This window comes from Notothenia rossii (assembly GCF_949606895.1).
Source record: "Notothenia rossii genome assembly, chromosome: 11".
Classification (NCBI taxonomy): domain Eukaryota; kingdom Metazoa; phylum Chordata; class Actinopteri; order Perciformes; family Nototheniidae; genus Notothenia; species Notothenia rossii.
The window spans coordinates 4,482,027-4,497,927 of NC_136910.1; the positions used below are offsets into that span (position 1 = coordinate 4,482,027).

The window sequence follows — 15,901 nt, forward strand, 5'->3', positions numbered from 1 at the left end:
ATCCGGCGAACACAACTTGAACCCGGACGTGTTTGTTGTGTTGGTGCCTGTTGGAGTATTCTTCATTTCAATATCGGATTTATCTGAGGCCCCCTCGGCTCCGCCTCTTTGCCCTTATTTGGATCAGGCTATTAGACTCTGACGTCACCGTCGAGCCGTTAGTGGCCGACTCCGCCTACTAAGGGATTCTCAGCAACTCTGCAGAAACCTATGGGTGACGTCACGGACCCTACGTCCATTTACAGTCTATGGTTGAAACACTGACTAAGATAACAGTCACAGTAATATTCAACTATCTTTCCGAATCTGACAATGTATTAAAGTTGATGCAGTCATGTTAGTTGAGCCTTATTCCGAATGAGGCATGGCTTCCAATTTAGACATGTCGGGTTATAGGATAATTTTGTAGACGTGTGTGCAGTGCATTTTGAATAGCATCTCAAGGAGTTTTTTTAAACATGACTCATTTTCTGTAACTAGAGAAACTTGCCAAACAGAAAACCCCTCATTTCAGGTCAAAAGGAGAAACACACCTACTTTTAACAATTTCAAAGACTTGGATATAAAAAAGTGTATGGATATGCACAAATAATCCAATGGTACACTTTTTAACAAAGAGGGTTGACAAAAGGAAAAGTGCGAGTCCCCAACAGCTGGTTACTATTACTATTGTCTTTTTCTAAATAAGGGTAAATCATTGTTACCGTGTTGCTTTATGCCAAGAGACTACTTTTTATGTTTCTCGAGTTATAGTGGTTAACAGTGGGCTTTTTGTTCCCTCTTCTTGGTCTCAGTGGACTCCAACGAGACCCTGTATGGAGGAGACCCCAAGTTTCTGTCTGAGATCAACAAGCTGTGTGAGACTCTGATCGGACAGATCCTGGATCAGCTGAAGACGCTCGGCCGGGACGAGGTGAGGCAGAAACTCCTCCTCCTCTCATTTCTATCATGCAAAATTCACTTTTTTATGTCTTTTCTACATCAACATGTGTCCCCGGTGTGTCGGGGAACTCACGCAGCGTCAGAAAATAAAACCCTCCCTCTTTTCCTCCGTACCTAAATCTCTAACAACGGAGCTGATCCAGATTTGCGTCCGATATGATGTAATATCTGAAATGTGGACCCACGGCCCTATCAGAAACGTTGCTATCAGAAACAATGCCCGACTGTTTTGGACGTAATATGGTCGGGGTTTACATTAGCATGGCTAACACTCAGAGCTAACCTGTACTGGAGAGCATGTGTGTGAAGAAGCAGGAAGTAAAAAGGAACTCACCTTGTGGTATAACCGGCAAGAGAGAAAGCCTTTGAGCTCCATACTGTTTCAGAGATAATCCTTGATAATCCATGATATGGCGTTTCATCACGGCAGTATTTAGTTTAGACAGTAGCTGCCGGGTCCCGCATGAGCTCAGACCCCTCCTTTTTTATTATTTATTTTTAAAGCTTTATACCCCAAATCAGCACTTTTGAAACAGGAAGTGAAATAGAGGGATATGAGGCATGGCTAGAATGGGTGATCTGTTTGGTATTTGGAGCAAAATACTTCATAGACATGTTTTTTATATATATATATGTATATATCTGAGACCTATGCTATTGCCTAAAAATAGCATGATAGGTGACCTTTAAATGTCTGCCTTGTATTCATGTTTCTGTGGTCTTCATTTTAACTTTTGTTCTTTCTTGTGAAGCACTTTGTGGATTGTATTTCTGTGAAAGGTGCTATACTAAATAAATGTATTATTATTATTAGGGCCTGAGCTCGACAAAGTTGGCGCGAAGACCTATTGCAATCCTTATTTTTATTTTTTTTTGTTCTACCAAATGAATTGCCTTCTTGAGGGCCTTAGAATGCTTAAAAGACGGAGATTTTTTTTTTGAACACTTGCTGGGTCAGGTGTAAATATATTTCTATTGGGGGTTTCGTAAGTGGCGTGCACAAAATGGCTCTATAGCGCCCCCCTAATTATTATTATTATTATTATCCCCCCCCCCCCGCAGCAGAGCGCTCGTCGGCAGGCCTCCATGGCCTTCTCTCTGTTCGGGGTGCTGCTGGCTCACGGAGATCTGAGGAACAACAAGCTGAGTCAGCTGTTCGTCAACCTGTGGAACCTGAGCCAAAAACATGGACACAGTGAGACCAGAGTGTCTGTGAGTACACACACACACACACACATATATATCCTACACACACATACACACACACACACACATATCCTACACACACATATCCTACACACACACAGTGAGACCAGAGTGTCTGTGAGTGTACACACACACACACACACACACACACACAGTGAGACCAGAGTGTCTGTGAGTGTACACACACACACAGCTGCATCTATGATTGTTTCGGGATGTGCTCTGGCTTATCTAATTTGACACTTCCTGTTGGAGGTTTATTAACTCCCGCTGCCCTCAAATTGGTTTTAAACTTGTTTTAAAAGCACTTCATTTGGAAGTGGGGAGTGGGAGGGTGTGGTATTTCCTGTCTGCTATCTATATCACTTCCTGTCTCCTCTCTATGACTTCCTGTCTCATCTGTCCATGACTTCCTGTCTCCTCTCCTCTGCAGGTCAGGACTCTGGACTTCCTGAAGCTTCAGTCCCAGCAGGCGGACATGTCTCACCTCTCAGAGACGGTGCAGCGCCTCACTCTGCAGACTCGCACCTGAACAGGTCGCTGCAGCGAGGAAGTGTAAATACCAGATATCAAGAAGAAGAAACGCCTTACTGTATTTTGTGTGAGGACACTTTGTGAATACTTCATTTTACATATTTAGTTGGACCAATATAAACTGTATTAATGACTGAAGCTGTTCTCGTGCCAAAATCTCTTGCTTTTGCAGTCATTTACCATAGATCAATAAAACTACTGAAACCTTAACGAAAAGTATTCTAAGTTGTGTTCTTTGCTTTTATTCAGTGTCAAATTTTGCAAAAAAACTTTTACTCCACACGTTTTCTGGTCTTCTGTCTCTGGGCTCAATTGTGTAATTTTGTCCTGATATTAAAAGTATAGAATTAAAGAAGCACGTTTCTAGCAATGTGATGAAACAATAAGGTCCTTTTTAAATCAGTATAATGAACAAAATCCTCAACAAAAGGAGTTTGATTTCAGCCTTAAAGCCCACAATCTCATTATTTTGAGTTCCTAAATCATTTTTCTCAAGAAAAGAATATTTGGAGAAAAGCCGTTATTTTTGCGAAAAATTACAGGAACTTGTTTTTTTCGTACACTGTCAGAAATGGGCTTCCATAAGTGAGCAATATACTGTGTGCTGTTAAGTTAAATGGCTTCAAATGCCATGTGTATTAAACAAAAGAAACTAACAAATGCTTACTGCACTGCAGGATAATCTGGCGCCATGCATTGTTTATATGATGTGATATTAACAGGAAGCCCAGCAGGAAACCGATGGACTGTCCACTCCAAGTAGGGAATGAGTCCCAAGTGAAGGAGTTCAAGTATCTCGGGGTCTTGTTCTCGAGTGAGGGAACAATGGAGCGTGAGATGGGCCGGAGAATCGGAGCAGCGGGAGCGGTACTGCATTCGCTTTACCGCACCGTCTACCGCGCCATTTTCCTTCCTACCCTCACCTATGGTCATGAAGGATGGGCCATGAAAGAAAGAACGAGATCGCGGATACAAGCGGCCGAGATGGGTTTTCTCCGCAGGGTGGCTGGCGTCTCCCTCAGGAGAAGTTCAGTCATCCGGGAGGGACTCGGAGTTGAACCGCTCCTCCTTTGCGTCGAAAGGAGCCAGTTGAGGTGGTTCGGGCACCTAGTGAGGATGGGAGGAGACCGAGGGGGTGGACCTAGGACCAGGTGGAGGGGTTATATCTCTTCTCTGGCCTAGGAGCGCCTTGGGATCCCCCAGTCAGAGCTGGTTGATGTGGCTAGGGAAAGGAACGTTTGGGGCTCTCTGCTGGAACTGCTGGATGGATGGACGGAAGTATTTAACAGGGCGTCTTCTGCAGGCATTTGTCGATAAAAGAAAAATGTGTATTTGAATCCAGATCATAAGTCATGAAATCTGTTAATATGTTAATTTGTATGGATCTTATTAAGTGGATATTGAATACACTCCATCAGACAGGACGATAATCGTTTTAAGATATTCTCAAACTCCTCTCAGTCGTTTAGTTACTCAATTAGTGAATCATCAAAAAGCAAACACTCCACTTCAGTTCTAAAATCAAAAACATAATCAAACAGCGATGACACCGACACATTTCATTTTTGGTCAAACGCCCCTTTTTCTTTTTTTTACCGACAGATAATTAAAGGAGAATTAAAACAAAACTGACTTTAAGTTAGCAGTGAATAATATAAACGTGTGATATGTTCTGGATTTCACGGATTGATTTCCTGGTTATTTATGTGAGAGAACCTTTTGAAATGGGACTTTTCATAACACAATATTTCATTTCCCACCGTTTTAATTCATAAAGAAGTCCTTACATAAGATTTCCATTGAAAATAGTTGAATTCTATATTGGTTAATTTAAATATTGCAATTAATTCATTTTCTTTTAATCATATTGGACCTTTGGTGTCCCATACATAATTAAATAAAAGTTACTCTACTTTGGAAGAGCTCTGGACGTTCCTTGTATTCAAATCCGACCACATATACAGCTCCTTTTTAAAGATGACCTGGAGCACAGTGAGGGATTCTTTGTTCTCTAATTTAATGCTAAAGCTGAGAAGACGTGGACTGATGACTTCCCACTGATTAACAGCAGAACTTGTTTGAATCACACTTCTGATTGTGCACTTGCTGAACTTCTAGGGTCTATTGAAGCATTTTCTATAAACAAAATGAGACAGAGATGGTCAGCTAGTTCACATATTGTGTAACAGTAAAGTACAGGGTATATGCAGGAATCCTGAAGTCAAATGTAATATATTTTAAGACCTTTTCCATACATTTTAAGACCTCATCGCCACTTTGAGTTTTAATCGGTTACATTGGCGACACACTTTACCTCACATTGACTATACACAGTATTGATTGCCCTTCCTCCTTATCTTCAAACAGGGGCGGAAATTACCCCCCGTTGGTAAATTACCAACGGGGGGGGGGAGGGGGGGGTGCTAGTGATTTATCCGACCGGCCCACATCGTCCGACCAGCTCACTTCAGTACCGGCCCACCGGGATTAGTACCGAACGTCCCGATGGCTAATCCGCCACTGTCTTCCAACCATTTGGACGCAGACTTGCATTTCCCCATAACGATGTTGCTTAACAACCGGCGTAAACGTACCTTCGCGCGCTATCAAGCAGTGAGCGCGCGATGTCCTGTTCAGATGACGTCAAATCCAACGGGATGCCATAAATCTTTGGACAATTTATATACTTATTGAAAACAAGCTACAACATTTAATACCTTGTAAAATGCCGTTTAATACATTTTCGCTAAATTGATTTATTAACGTGTAATACTTTTTAAGACCCCGCGGACACCCTGAAGTAAGATTCACTCCAACAGACGTTTTCACAGCTCCTCTAATAAAGATCACTTTACAAACTTGGTAGGTAACCCCAGCTTTTTATTTTTCACAGCGACATGTAGGCAGGCACCCAGAGCCAAACACACACTCAGTGCCTCAGACAGTTTTTCATTACAAAATAAAAGACAAAGTTAGATTTGTTTCCACATGATTCCTCTCAGCAGGTCAGCGAGTGCACAGTGAGAAGAGGGAGCTAAACAGCTGGATGTTTGCAGTTACTCACTTAAATACAAATAGTATAAGAAGAGCAGAAAGTGTTTGTTTTGGAAGATGACCTCTTACAATAGCGTTGTTGTGTCCATGGTTGCAAAAAGATGTGAAACAAAGATGGTATTGACTACATTGAGTATAATTGTATAAACTACGAAACGTTTTAACGGAACAAAAGTTGCTGAAAGACGGCAGCAACACCGAGCTGTGTTGAATAAGAACTGTAGTGAGTTTACTGAACCCTTTTATAATTATCTCCTCGGGTCATTCCCATCTCCCCGGAGAAACGGGAAGTTTGTTATCATTAAAAATCAAAACACCCTAAACAGACAGTCCCAAACCTACAACAAAATTAATGGTTAAATAATATAATCTTAGAATAATTGAGCAGGGGAAGAGTTTGCAGTCTGGCGCAGTCCGTCTGGTTTTAAGACTGGATTGGGGGGGGGGGGAAGGTTTTTTTTTGGAATCAGCCCGCCTCTGGAAACCGGCGCCCACGAGGTGGAGGTGAAGGAAGGAGGCGGCGTTCCTCTTTCTGTGTGTGTGTGTGTGTGTGTGGGTGTGTGTTCGTTTGTTCTCTTTGTATGGGTGCAGGATCAGTCCAGCTCGATGGGGCTGCTGTCCTCCTGCGCCTCCTCCGCTCCGTCCTCCTCCTCCCCCGACCCCATCAGGCTGTTCAGCAGGTTTCCTGAGGACCAATCACAGCGAGCGTCAGTCTGTGCATATTATACTGCTTCTTGTAGAGATTTGTATTTCTAAAAATATGTTTGAATATCAATATATTTTTAAAGAGTCCCCTCCTGCTGATGTTCAGGTGTATATCAGTATGTAGTGTCTCTACTTTAAAGAGTCCTCTCCTGTTGATGTGCAGGTGTTATCAGTATGTAGTGTCTCTACTTTAAAGAGTCCTCTCCTGCTGATGTTCAGGTGTATATCAGTATGTAGTGTCTCTACTTTAAAGAGTCCTCTCCTGCTAATGTTCAGGTGTATATCAGTATGTAGTGTCTCTACTTTAAAGAGTCCTCTCCTGCTGATGTTCAGGTGTATATCAGTATGTAGTGTCTCTACTTTAAAGAGTCCTCTCCTGCTGATGTTCAGGTGTATATCAGCATGCAGTGTCTCTACTTTAAAGAGTCCTCTCCTGCTGATGTTCAGGTGTATATCAGTATGTAGTGTCTCTACTTTAAAGAGTCCTCTCCTGCTGATGTTCAGGTGTATATCAGTATGTAGTGTCTCTACTTTAAAGAGTCCTCTCCTGCTGATGTTCAGGTGTATATCAGTATGTAGTGTCTCTACTTTAAAGAGTCCTCTCCTGCTGATTTTCAGGTGTATATCAGTATGTAGTGTCTCTACTTTAAAGAGTCCTCTCCTGCTGATGTTCAGGTGTATATCAGTATGTAGTGTCTCTACTTTAAAGAGTCCTTTCCTGCTGATGTTCAGGTGTATATCAGTATGTAGTGTCTCCACTTTAAAGAGTCCTCTCCTGCTGATGTTCAGGTGTATATCAGTATGTAGTGTCTCTACTGTGACATGTCTCCAGGCTTTAGTTTTCAAAAAGCACTTTATTTTTCTGATTGGTTAGCTGGCCGGCTCTGTTGTGATTGGTCGACCACTTAGAGATGTCTCACCCTATAGCCTATCACGTACAATGTGTTGGAGCGTGTGTTTAGTTTGGTGAAACAGGAATACTTGAATTCAGATCATGTACTATTTAATAACTGAAATGCTTCCTCTCTTGAAACAGTTTATTTATGAGACTTAGGAAGGTCGGGGTGTGGCCGCCTGGGAAAAGTAACATAAAGCCTATCGCTGGCACTGAGATGACAGGAACTTGTGTGTAAATAATCCCAAACATTTGCTTTAAAGTGTCGGTTTCCACTCACCTAGCAGTCCTCCGTATGATGGGGACTGTTTGGGAGGAACGCCAAAGAAAACCTGTCCTATTCTGTCGAGATACTGAGGAGCCATCAGAGGGCCAGAGGGAGAGGAGCACAGAAAAACAACCGAACACATGTTAACCAGGACTGAGATATTGTCCAGGCATCACACATATACATATATTTAGGGATATTTAAGATATGATTTAGAGCAGGGGTCTTCAAAGTGTGGGAAGGTGAGCCTCCCCTCAGAGAACATAAAAACAGCCGCCCCCCCCCCCCCCCCCTCCCAATTATTATTGCTATAATGCAGCGGTATTCAATTGCATTTCAAAGAGGTCCAGTGAGAGAACATGTCATTATGTTCTGTTTTCGCTGTCTACCTCTTTTTTGAGCACGCCATTTGAAATGACTCCGACTGTTTCTCTCGTCTCTCTGTGTGTGTGTTTGAATCTACCGTGCTGAGTCACTGACTGCACCGATTTGATTGGCTGAGTAGCGTAACCTCCTTAAAACATTAAACAACAACTTTTTTAGACATTTTTATCTTTTAAACATATTTTTTAAACATTTTCAACATGGTGGATAAATCCTTATATGCTCCCGGCAACACACTGAACGTCAACTGTGCCTCCTTATTACACTCAGCCCTACTTTAGTGGGAACAATGAGTCTGCGTCTTTGATGCAGGGATGTAATGTAGACAGGAATAAATGCAGATCCTCCTCTGGCTGAAGCCTTGACCCGTACTTGCTTTTCATCAAAGTAAGAATTATTAAAAATTTAAATAAAGGGCGTTGCCGGTCGTCAGCGAACCGAGCCGGCTGTCCGTCAACGGCCCGCTGACGACCGGCCGTTCTGTGATTCTCCAGAAGACACAGATGGCCCGTCCGCTCCTGCCAGGACCGGTCCATGAAAATCCTAGCTTCAAATAATCGTGGTCAGACTTCCTTATTTTTTTCTCCTGCTGCACCCCCCCCCCCCCGGGAGGCACGCCTCACACTTTGAAAACCGCTGATTTAGAGTATGAAACAAGTGAGCGTCAACACTCACCTCATTATACATGGGGTCCCTCTTCAGGGAAGGTTGATATTGCTCACATAACACTGTGAAAACTGTTAATTTACCCCTGAAGAAACAAAGAGAACAAGCCATATTATAGAATGCATTAATACCCTCAAGATATTTTTCAAACACAAACAATTTACTGCTCTTAAAAAGTAGTGTATACAGCTCAAGGCGGGTTAGTTGATGATTTGAATGCCACCTTAGATACATTTTAAGGCCAACTTTAAACAAGACTTAAGGAAAAGACTACATTTAGGATGCCAAATGCTTCCTGCTCAAAATACACTGCCTGCTTCCACTTTCAGACATGTTTTTAAAATTAAATGTGCACTTCCCTTATAATTCTGACCGTTAAGGCAAGAGGCATTTGTTAAATTATTCAAAATAATAATACAAAATAAAAAGACGTGACCAATTTGCTTTCTGTGATTTAAAATTGCAATATTAAGTTTTTAAAAAAGATTAATAAAATCTCTTTGAAATATTGATCACACACACACACACACACACACACACACACACACACACACACACACACACACACACACACACACACACACACACACACACACACACACACACACACACACACACACACACACACACACACACACACACACACACACACACACACACACACACACACACACACACACACACACACACACACACACACACACACACACACACACACACACACACACACACACACACACACACACGTCTGCAGGAACCACGCCTTGCTTTGTTGCGATGCATGCTGCAGGAGGAAGTCAGCTAATGCTATCTTAATTAGCTCATAACATGCGCAGAGCTCACTGCTGAGGAATCTGCACACATGTACAACAGAGTAAGAGCTTTGAGTGTGAATGCAACACATAGGACTCACCCATCCACTGCCAGCAGCAGAAACCAGATAAAGTTTAGTAGGGGCTGGACGAAGGGAGGGCCCTTCTCTATGGACGGGTGTTTCTCTGTGTATGTGCTGAACACCACGGAAGCACCGCTTTTGTTCTTTAAGCAGAGGAACCTGCAGCGAGGAGGATCAGAGGAGACGGGGAGGGAAAATAAAGGGAGAGAAAATGATTCAGAAAGTGGGACACGGAGGAAGAAGGAACAGAGATAGAGAGATCAAACGCTTTACAGAAAATGCTGACAGACGGAAATGGATATGACACACACACTGGAGGAGGATGCATCAACAATACTACTATCTACAATACCACACCCTCAATCCAGCAACACCTTTGAGAGTAAGGATTATTCCTGCACTCATTTAGAATATACAGTCTTTTTGTTTGACTAAATGGTCAAGGCTTTGGATTTTAAAGTCCCCCTATTATACTGTTTTTCATCAATATATCACAGGTCTCAGATGTATACAGAACCTGTCTCTGATTGGCTGAAACACCAAACAGATCATTGCAGCATTACCCATAATCCCCTCTGTTTCAGCCCTGTTTCCAAAGTGCTGATTCTCTTTGTTACTTTAGATGAAAATAAGGAGCCCCTCCCCACGCCCCTCTGAGAGATATTTGGTTACAAAGAACTCAATGGTGCTCTAGGAGGAGATTCAGGTGATAAGGTGGGGGGGGGTTACCTTGGTTGCTGATTGGCTAATGGTTACACAAGACAACACATCGTTATGACATCATCAAGTGGCCAAAATCTGATCAGCTCATTTTGAGACAGGTTTTTATAGAAATGGATCAAAAAGAGAGAGAATCTTTGTTCCTGAAACTTTCAGAGTCTCTTTGCACAGAGGGGACACATGTTGATGTAGAAGAGACATGAAGAAGAGGGGACACATGTTGATGTAGAAGAGACATGAAGAAGAGGGGACACATGTTGATGTAGAAGAGGGGACACATGTTGATGTAGAAGAGACAAGAAGAAGAGGGGACACATGTTGATGTAGAAGAGACATGGAGAAGAGGGGACACATGTTGATGTAGAAGAGACATGGAGAAGAGGGGACACATGTGGATGTAGAAGAGACATGAAGAAGAGGGGACACATGTTGATGTAGAAGAGACATGAAGAAGTGTATTTTGAACAATAGGTGACCTTTAAAATACGAGAATACAAAGTAAGGGATGTTGGCGTTTCACTCACTGTAGGACGGCCTGCGCCACAAACATGTCGACCTCGCTGCGGAAGCCTCGTGACGCTGAATACTCGACCAGCATCTGTGCGCAGCCCTCACCGTCAGTCGAGTGCAGGAAGTGGTAACGAGACTCACTGTAGTTTTGTTCTGAAGAAACAAGTTATTAAATATTTAAACTGATTCCCTTTTAACGGTGCTGAATTATGAGCAGCACAAACACCCCGGTCTTTTAAAATGCTACATGTGAGCAAACAGTCAGATGGTAATTTGGGAGGAAGTTGGGACACGTGTGCTGTGATTCATTTGTCATCAACGCATCAGTCATCCGTATTCTTTTTGTATGAAGTAGGAAATAATTACAATTTACATGTGAACTTGTTCTAAAAGTGATGCATTTCTCTTCAAATAAGTGCTGTGTGGTGGATCTTATAAAAGCTGATGTGCAGCTTGGTTTATTTAAGTAATTGATACAAATGAATCGATCATCTTTAACCCTTAGATGCATAAGTGGGTCTTTTTGAACCGGTGGTTTTCTTGAAGTATCTTTGTAATTACATTTTTTTATCATTTCATATTCCAGCTATTCCTCAAAAAACATGTTTTGGATATCATGCCATTCACATTTTAAAATGTACATTTTAAGAAATTGTAGTTTTTGTATTTCTACCTGTAGCTTCCATAAGTGGGTCCTATGGGATCCAATGGGAACCTTTGATTCTTAACACCTGTTGCTGTCAGGACTACATTCACTGTGGACCACACAGACTACATCACAAATGACACCTCTCAGGAAGATTATTTTAAGATCTGATACCTGTCAGTATTATAATAATAATAATAATAATAATAATAATAATACATAATATTTTTATAGGGCTTTTCAAGGACTCAACATCGCTTTACAATATAAGGGAAGGTTAGGGTGGGGGGGGGGGTATAGGACTATCAAACTTGATCAACCGGCATGGATTGATGGGGGGTGGGCTATGAGTAGACAAGAGGAGAAGAGAGGAGTTTTGAAAAGGGACTGGAATACTGTGAGGGTCTCAGAACAGCGGAGATCTTTGCAACGATATGTTCAAAAAAGAAAATCTAAAATTATAAATAGTGAAAAATTAAATATTTCTTAACCAAAATGACAAAAATGGCATAAAAACACATTATTGTAATACGGGTCCTTTTTGACCCACTTATGGAAGAGAGTAGGGTCCAGTCACTCGGGGATCTAAGGGTTAATTGGGTTAGCTTTAGTCAACTTGCGGCCTACAGTATATAGACTTTTTGCACTACTTTGTATTTGATCATATATGTTGCATCGTTGGAGGAGCTCAGGTCAGAAGAATTTCATTGCCATTTCTACACTAGCTTTGTGCACATGACGATAAAAACCTTCTTTGAATCTATTGTATACCGTTTAGTTCAAAATGTATTCTGACTTGTGTCAAACATGAGTTATAACCCTGTACACTGGGTCACGTTGCTGATCCATACGCTACCTTTCCACAGAGTGACAGCCAGCAGCTGGTGTAGTTTTGGGTGTCCCAGTTTGCCGGGCCCTCCTGTGGACCATTTCAAGGCTCTGGACACAAACGCTACCCTCTCCGGAGAGTTCGGCTCCATCCGGCTGAACAGCTTCGCCAGGCATTCTGCTCAACACACACATAATAAAAATCTCACCGTAAACATCTCGAAGCAAAGGGATTATTTTAGGTGTATTTGAAATATTTAAAAAAAGTTCAAGGCTGCCACTTACCTAATAGTTCATCTTCAACTTTTACCTCAGATTTCTCAAACACCTCGAGCACCAGCATGGACAGGTCTGCTGCGCTGTTTTGCTGGAGAAACACAAGTTAAGAATTTAATCAACTTTGCACAAGAGCCAGAGGCGACAGGAGAAGAAGCTTATTACATCTTTCCATTATGAATGTATCACTATCTTTACATCCACAGTAAAAACAGATTTGATTAAGGCATAACATCTGAAACAGTGTGTGTGGCAGCGTTTCTGCCAGAGGGCGTCTTGCCGTCATTTATCACCCTTTCAGCTCGGAACGCCCTGAACTCGAGCCGAGGGCGTCCAAAAAAATAAATAATTTGAGAGAAGATCCGAGTTTTTATCGCTTGAAATGACGAAAAGGAAAAAGGACAAGGACATCCCTCTGCTGGAGGGGCAAAGGAGTCTGGTGGGATTCTTTTCGCCGCCAGCAAAGCGCGAAACTGAGGCTCCGTGGTAAACTGTGGTAACATGAAGAGCCGTTTACGAGCCGGCTCTTCTTAGTGAGCCGAGCCAAATGATCCGACTCACTAAAAAGAGCCGGAATTCCCATCAAAAAGTGATAGTATCTATAAAGGGACGGCTCAATTCTAAATTCAAGTCACGTGACACGACGTGACGTCACCAGTAATAATCTGATATGCCTACTCTGGTATTAAAGTCAAACTAAAGTAGATAGTAAAAACAGTGGCCCAACAAATTTCGAAACATAACATTTTCATCAACCTATCAGGGGGCGTGTCCACAAACATGGGCACACTAATCTAACACTTGAAACAGGTTGAAACAAACCTGTTGTGGCCGGCTAATTGAATGTAACATCTAAACGTACCTGGTTATGGCTGAAGAAGAGTAGAGCTCCATTGTACATCAGCTCCCTGGCCTCAGCATGTTTTGCCTGTGACATGTACCTGATGAAGGGAAAGCACAACATGCTGATATTATCTTACATCTGCTTTTCGAAACAGTCACACGCTTAGTTTGCATCACTCAAGAACTTTCTCGCATGGGGGTGAAAGATAAGAACCATGCTGTGGGTTTAGCTTGAGGGACCAAACATGGTGTCATTGTGAACTTTGCAAATAAGTACAACAACAACTTGTTGGGCCAATTGAAGCATTTTTTTTTTTTTTTTAGACGAAGCAAGTTACATTTAGGAAATGATTTACAGGAGATAACATTGCAATTGTAACTGTTGGTCAAGGGAAGTACAATGACCAGCAGAAGGGAACACACTCACTATTTGATATGGCGAGGGATATGTTTGGATTGAATTTAATTCGGAACAGATCACCTTATTTAGTTTACTATGCTCCAGGTAAATATCAGTTTGGCAGCATTACTTATACATTTATTACGACAAACTGCTGTTTCTAATCACTTTATTGATATATATGTGCGTGTGAGAATGTTCTTTAATTAATGGAAATAGGCAGACACTGGGTTTTGACAAGACTTATCCTACAACATGTGTCCAGCTGTCATGAGATCGTAATAAGATAAGATATAGACTTTTTCAGCCCAGCAGCATGTTAGGCATTGCACATAATTTTAAAAAAAAGTTGAAAATAAACCAACAACAACATCTCAAATTAGAAAATAAAACAGAACTGATATTTAAAATATATATATAAGTTGATCGTAAATGAAACAAATGTATTCTGAGACAGAACATGCATTTCAGCTTATATTTTTAAAATGTATTATGCTAGTTTTTATCTTATATGTTTGTCTGTATATATCGTTTCTTAATATTAAGGTGTGGAGAGCTGAACGTAAACTAATTCACTGTTCTGTGCAACTGCCCAATTATACTTTATATATATGACAATAAATATGTTGAATAACTAGCTGTACAGAATAAATACATTAGGTAAACAGTAGAAAAAAATATCTTTTTAAATGGTCTTTTGATCTATATTTTAATATCGTTTTATTATTGTATAGGTTTTTATTTAGCGTATTGGTTTTGCCTTCCTTTATCTTACCGAGAGCGATCATGATTTTATTATATTGTGGTTTATTTTTTATAAAGATTTATGGGTAGCACCTCTTAGCTCAGACTGCGGTGGTGCATAAGGTGGCTAAATGGCTACATGCTAACGCAGCTGGACAGCCTAAATAAGAAAACTACAACGGTTATGTTCTCTTGATGTACATGTAAAGTATGTTTTCTAATAACCCAAACACACAGAACCTCTGACTGTCTTGTTTTAGCAGTCTAGCTAACTCGGTTTTGGCCATTTATGTGTTGCTAAAACACGTAGCTAGCTCGCTAACTAGCATTCCCATTTTGTGGATCTTTGATTGACAGCAAAGCTTGTCCACACAAACAGTCGGTCCAACGAGAGTGGGTGGGTCCGCGGTGGGATTCAACCAATCACGAACCGACAGGCGCACCAGCAAGGTTGACAGTGGAAGGATCTGGAACAGGCAGGCCCTGAAAAGGCAACTGACAGTTATAACAGCACATACAAAACGTAAGTCTTACCTAAAAAATAAAGTCCTGTACATCTGGTGTGCTTCATAGTAATCCCCCTTTTCTACGCTGGCTCTCAGTTTTCCTTCCACCCTCTGTACTCCTCCACGGTTTCTGGCACTGGAGCCCCGCAGAGACTCCGGCTCCGACATCGCTGCAAATGTTGACAGTGTGGGGAAGCGGAAAAGCTTTTAATAAAAAGGACCCTCCTTGCTTTCCGTAGCCGGCGTGTTGTGGTTATTTGTGGTTGGGAAATAGTGAACACCAAAAATAACAAACTGATAATTAAAAATACAAACTTAGAAAAAGTACAACTCCAGGATAGAATCATTTATAGTTTAAAGGTGGTAGAATAGATGCAGATTTTTTTTATTTGTACAGTTCATTTTTTTTTTTAGGGAAGGGTCATATATTCATTAAAAGACATGTTTTGAACATGTTTACCAAGAATTAAAAAAATATGAATAAAAATGCAATCAAAAATAATTGTGTACATAACATCTTTGTTTATTTAATGTAATTTGTTGTATTACATTATATGTCTACCCCTCTACAAAATATATGATGTTTATATAAGTTCTTGCATAAAAACATTTGTTATAAAATAGTGAACAACATGACCTCAGTCAAAGAAACCCTGTGACACCCTGAAGGCAACATGGGCAGGGCCGTCCCTCCCTAAAGACCGATCATGCACATGCAGGCTGCATGGGGCCTCACATTGCGCAGGGGGGCTCGCGCAGGGGACCTCGGCTTATGAGCTCGGCTTGTGCGCAGTTCTCCGCGCACAACATAACATTTTCATTGCAGGACTTTTACTGTAACAGAGTATTCCTACACTCTGGTACTTTTACTCAAGAACA

The 15,901-nt window shown here is 41.4% G+C and overlaps 2 protein-coding genes across 2 annotated transcripts in view; one reads left to right on the forward strand and one right to left on the reverse strand.

Annotated features, from left to right (window-relative positions):
* The window catches only part of vps35l (VPS35 endosomal protein sorting factor like), a 21,783-nt gene extending 18,882 nt beyond the window's left edge, over positions 1–2,901 (forward strand). Inside the window, exons 27-29 of the mRNA XM_079658452.1 lie at positions 764–913; positions 2,005–2,154; positions 2,582–2,901. Of these exons, the coding sequence (XP_079514578.1) occupies positions 764–913; positions 2,005–2,154; positions 2,582–2,680 (399 nt within the window). The 3' untranslated portion in view covers positions 2,681–2,901. The remainder of the gene's footprint in view (positions 1–763; positions 914–2,004; positions 2,155–2,581) is intronic.
* A 2,644-nt stretch (positions 2,902–5,545) lies between these two features.
* On the reverse strand, positions 5,546–15,231 carry get4 (guided entry of tail-anchored proteins factor 4). The gene is made up of 9 exons (XM_079659274.1): positions 15,051–15,231; positions 13,392–13,470; positions 12,539–12,620; positions 12,282–12,431; positions 10,794–10,932; positions 9,568–9,708; positions 8,664–8,739; positions 7,617–7,689; positions 5,546–6,421 (listed from the first exon to the last, which is right to left on the reverse strand). Exons 1-9 carry the CDS (start codon positions 15,188–15,190, stop codon positions 6,330–6,332), a joined length of 972 nt encoding a protein of 323 aa, XP_079515400.1. The 5' UTR covers positions 15,191–15,231; the 3' UTR covers positions 5,546–6,329.
* Between the last annotated feature and the right edge of the window lie 670 nt (positions 15,232–15,901).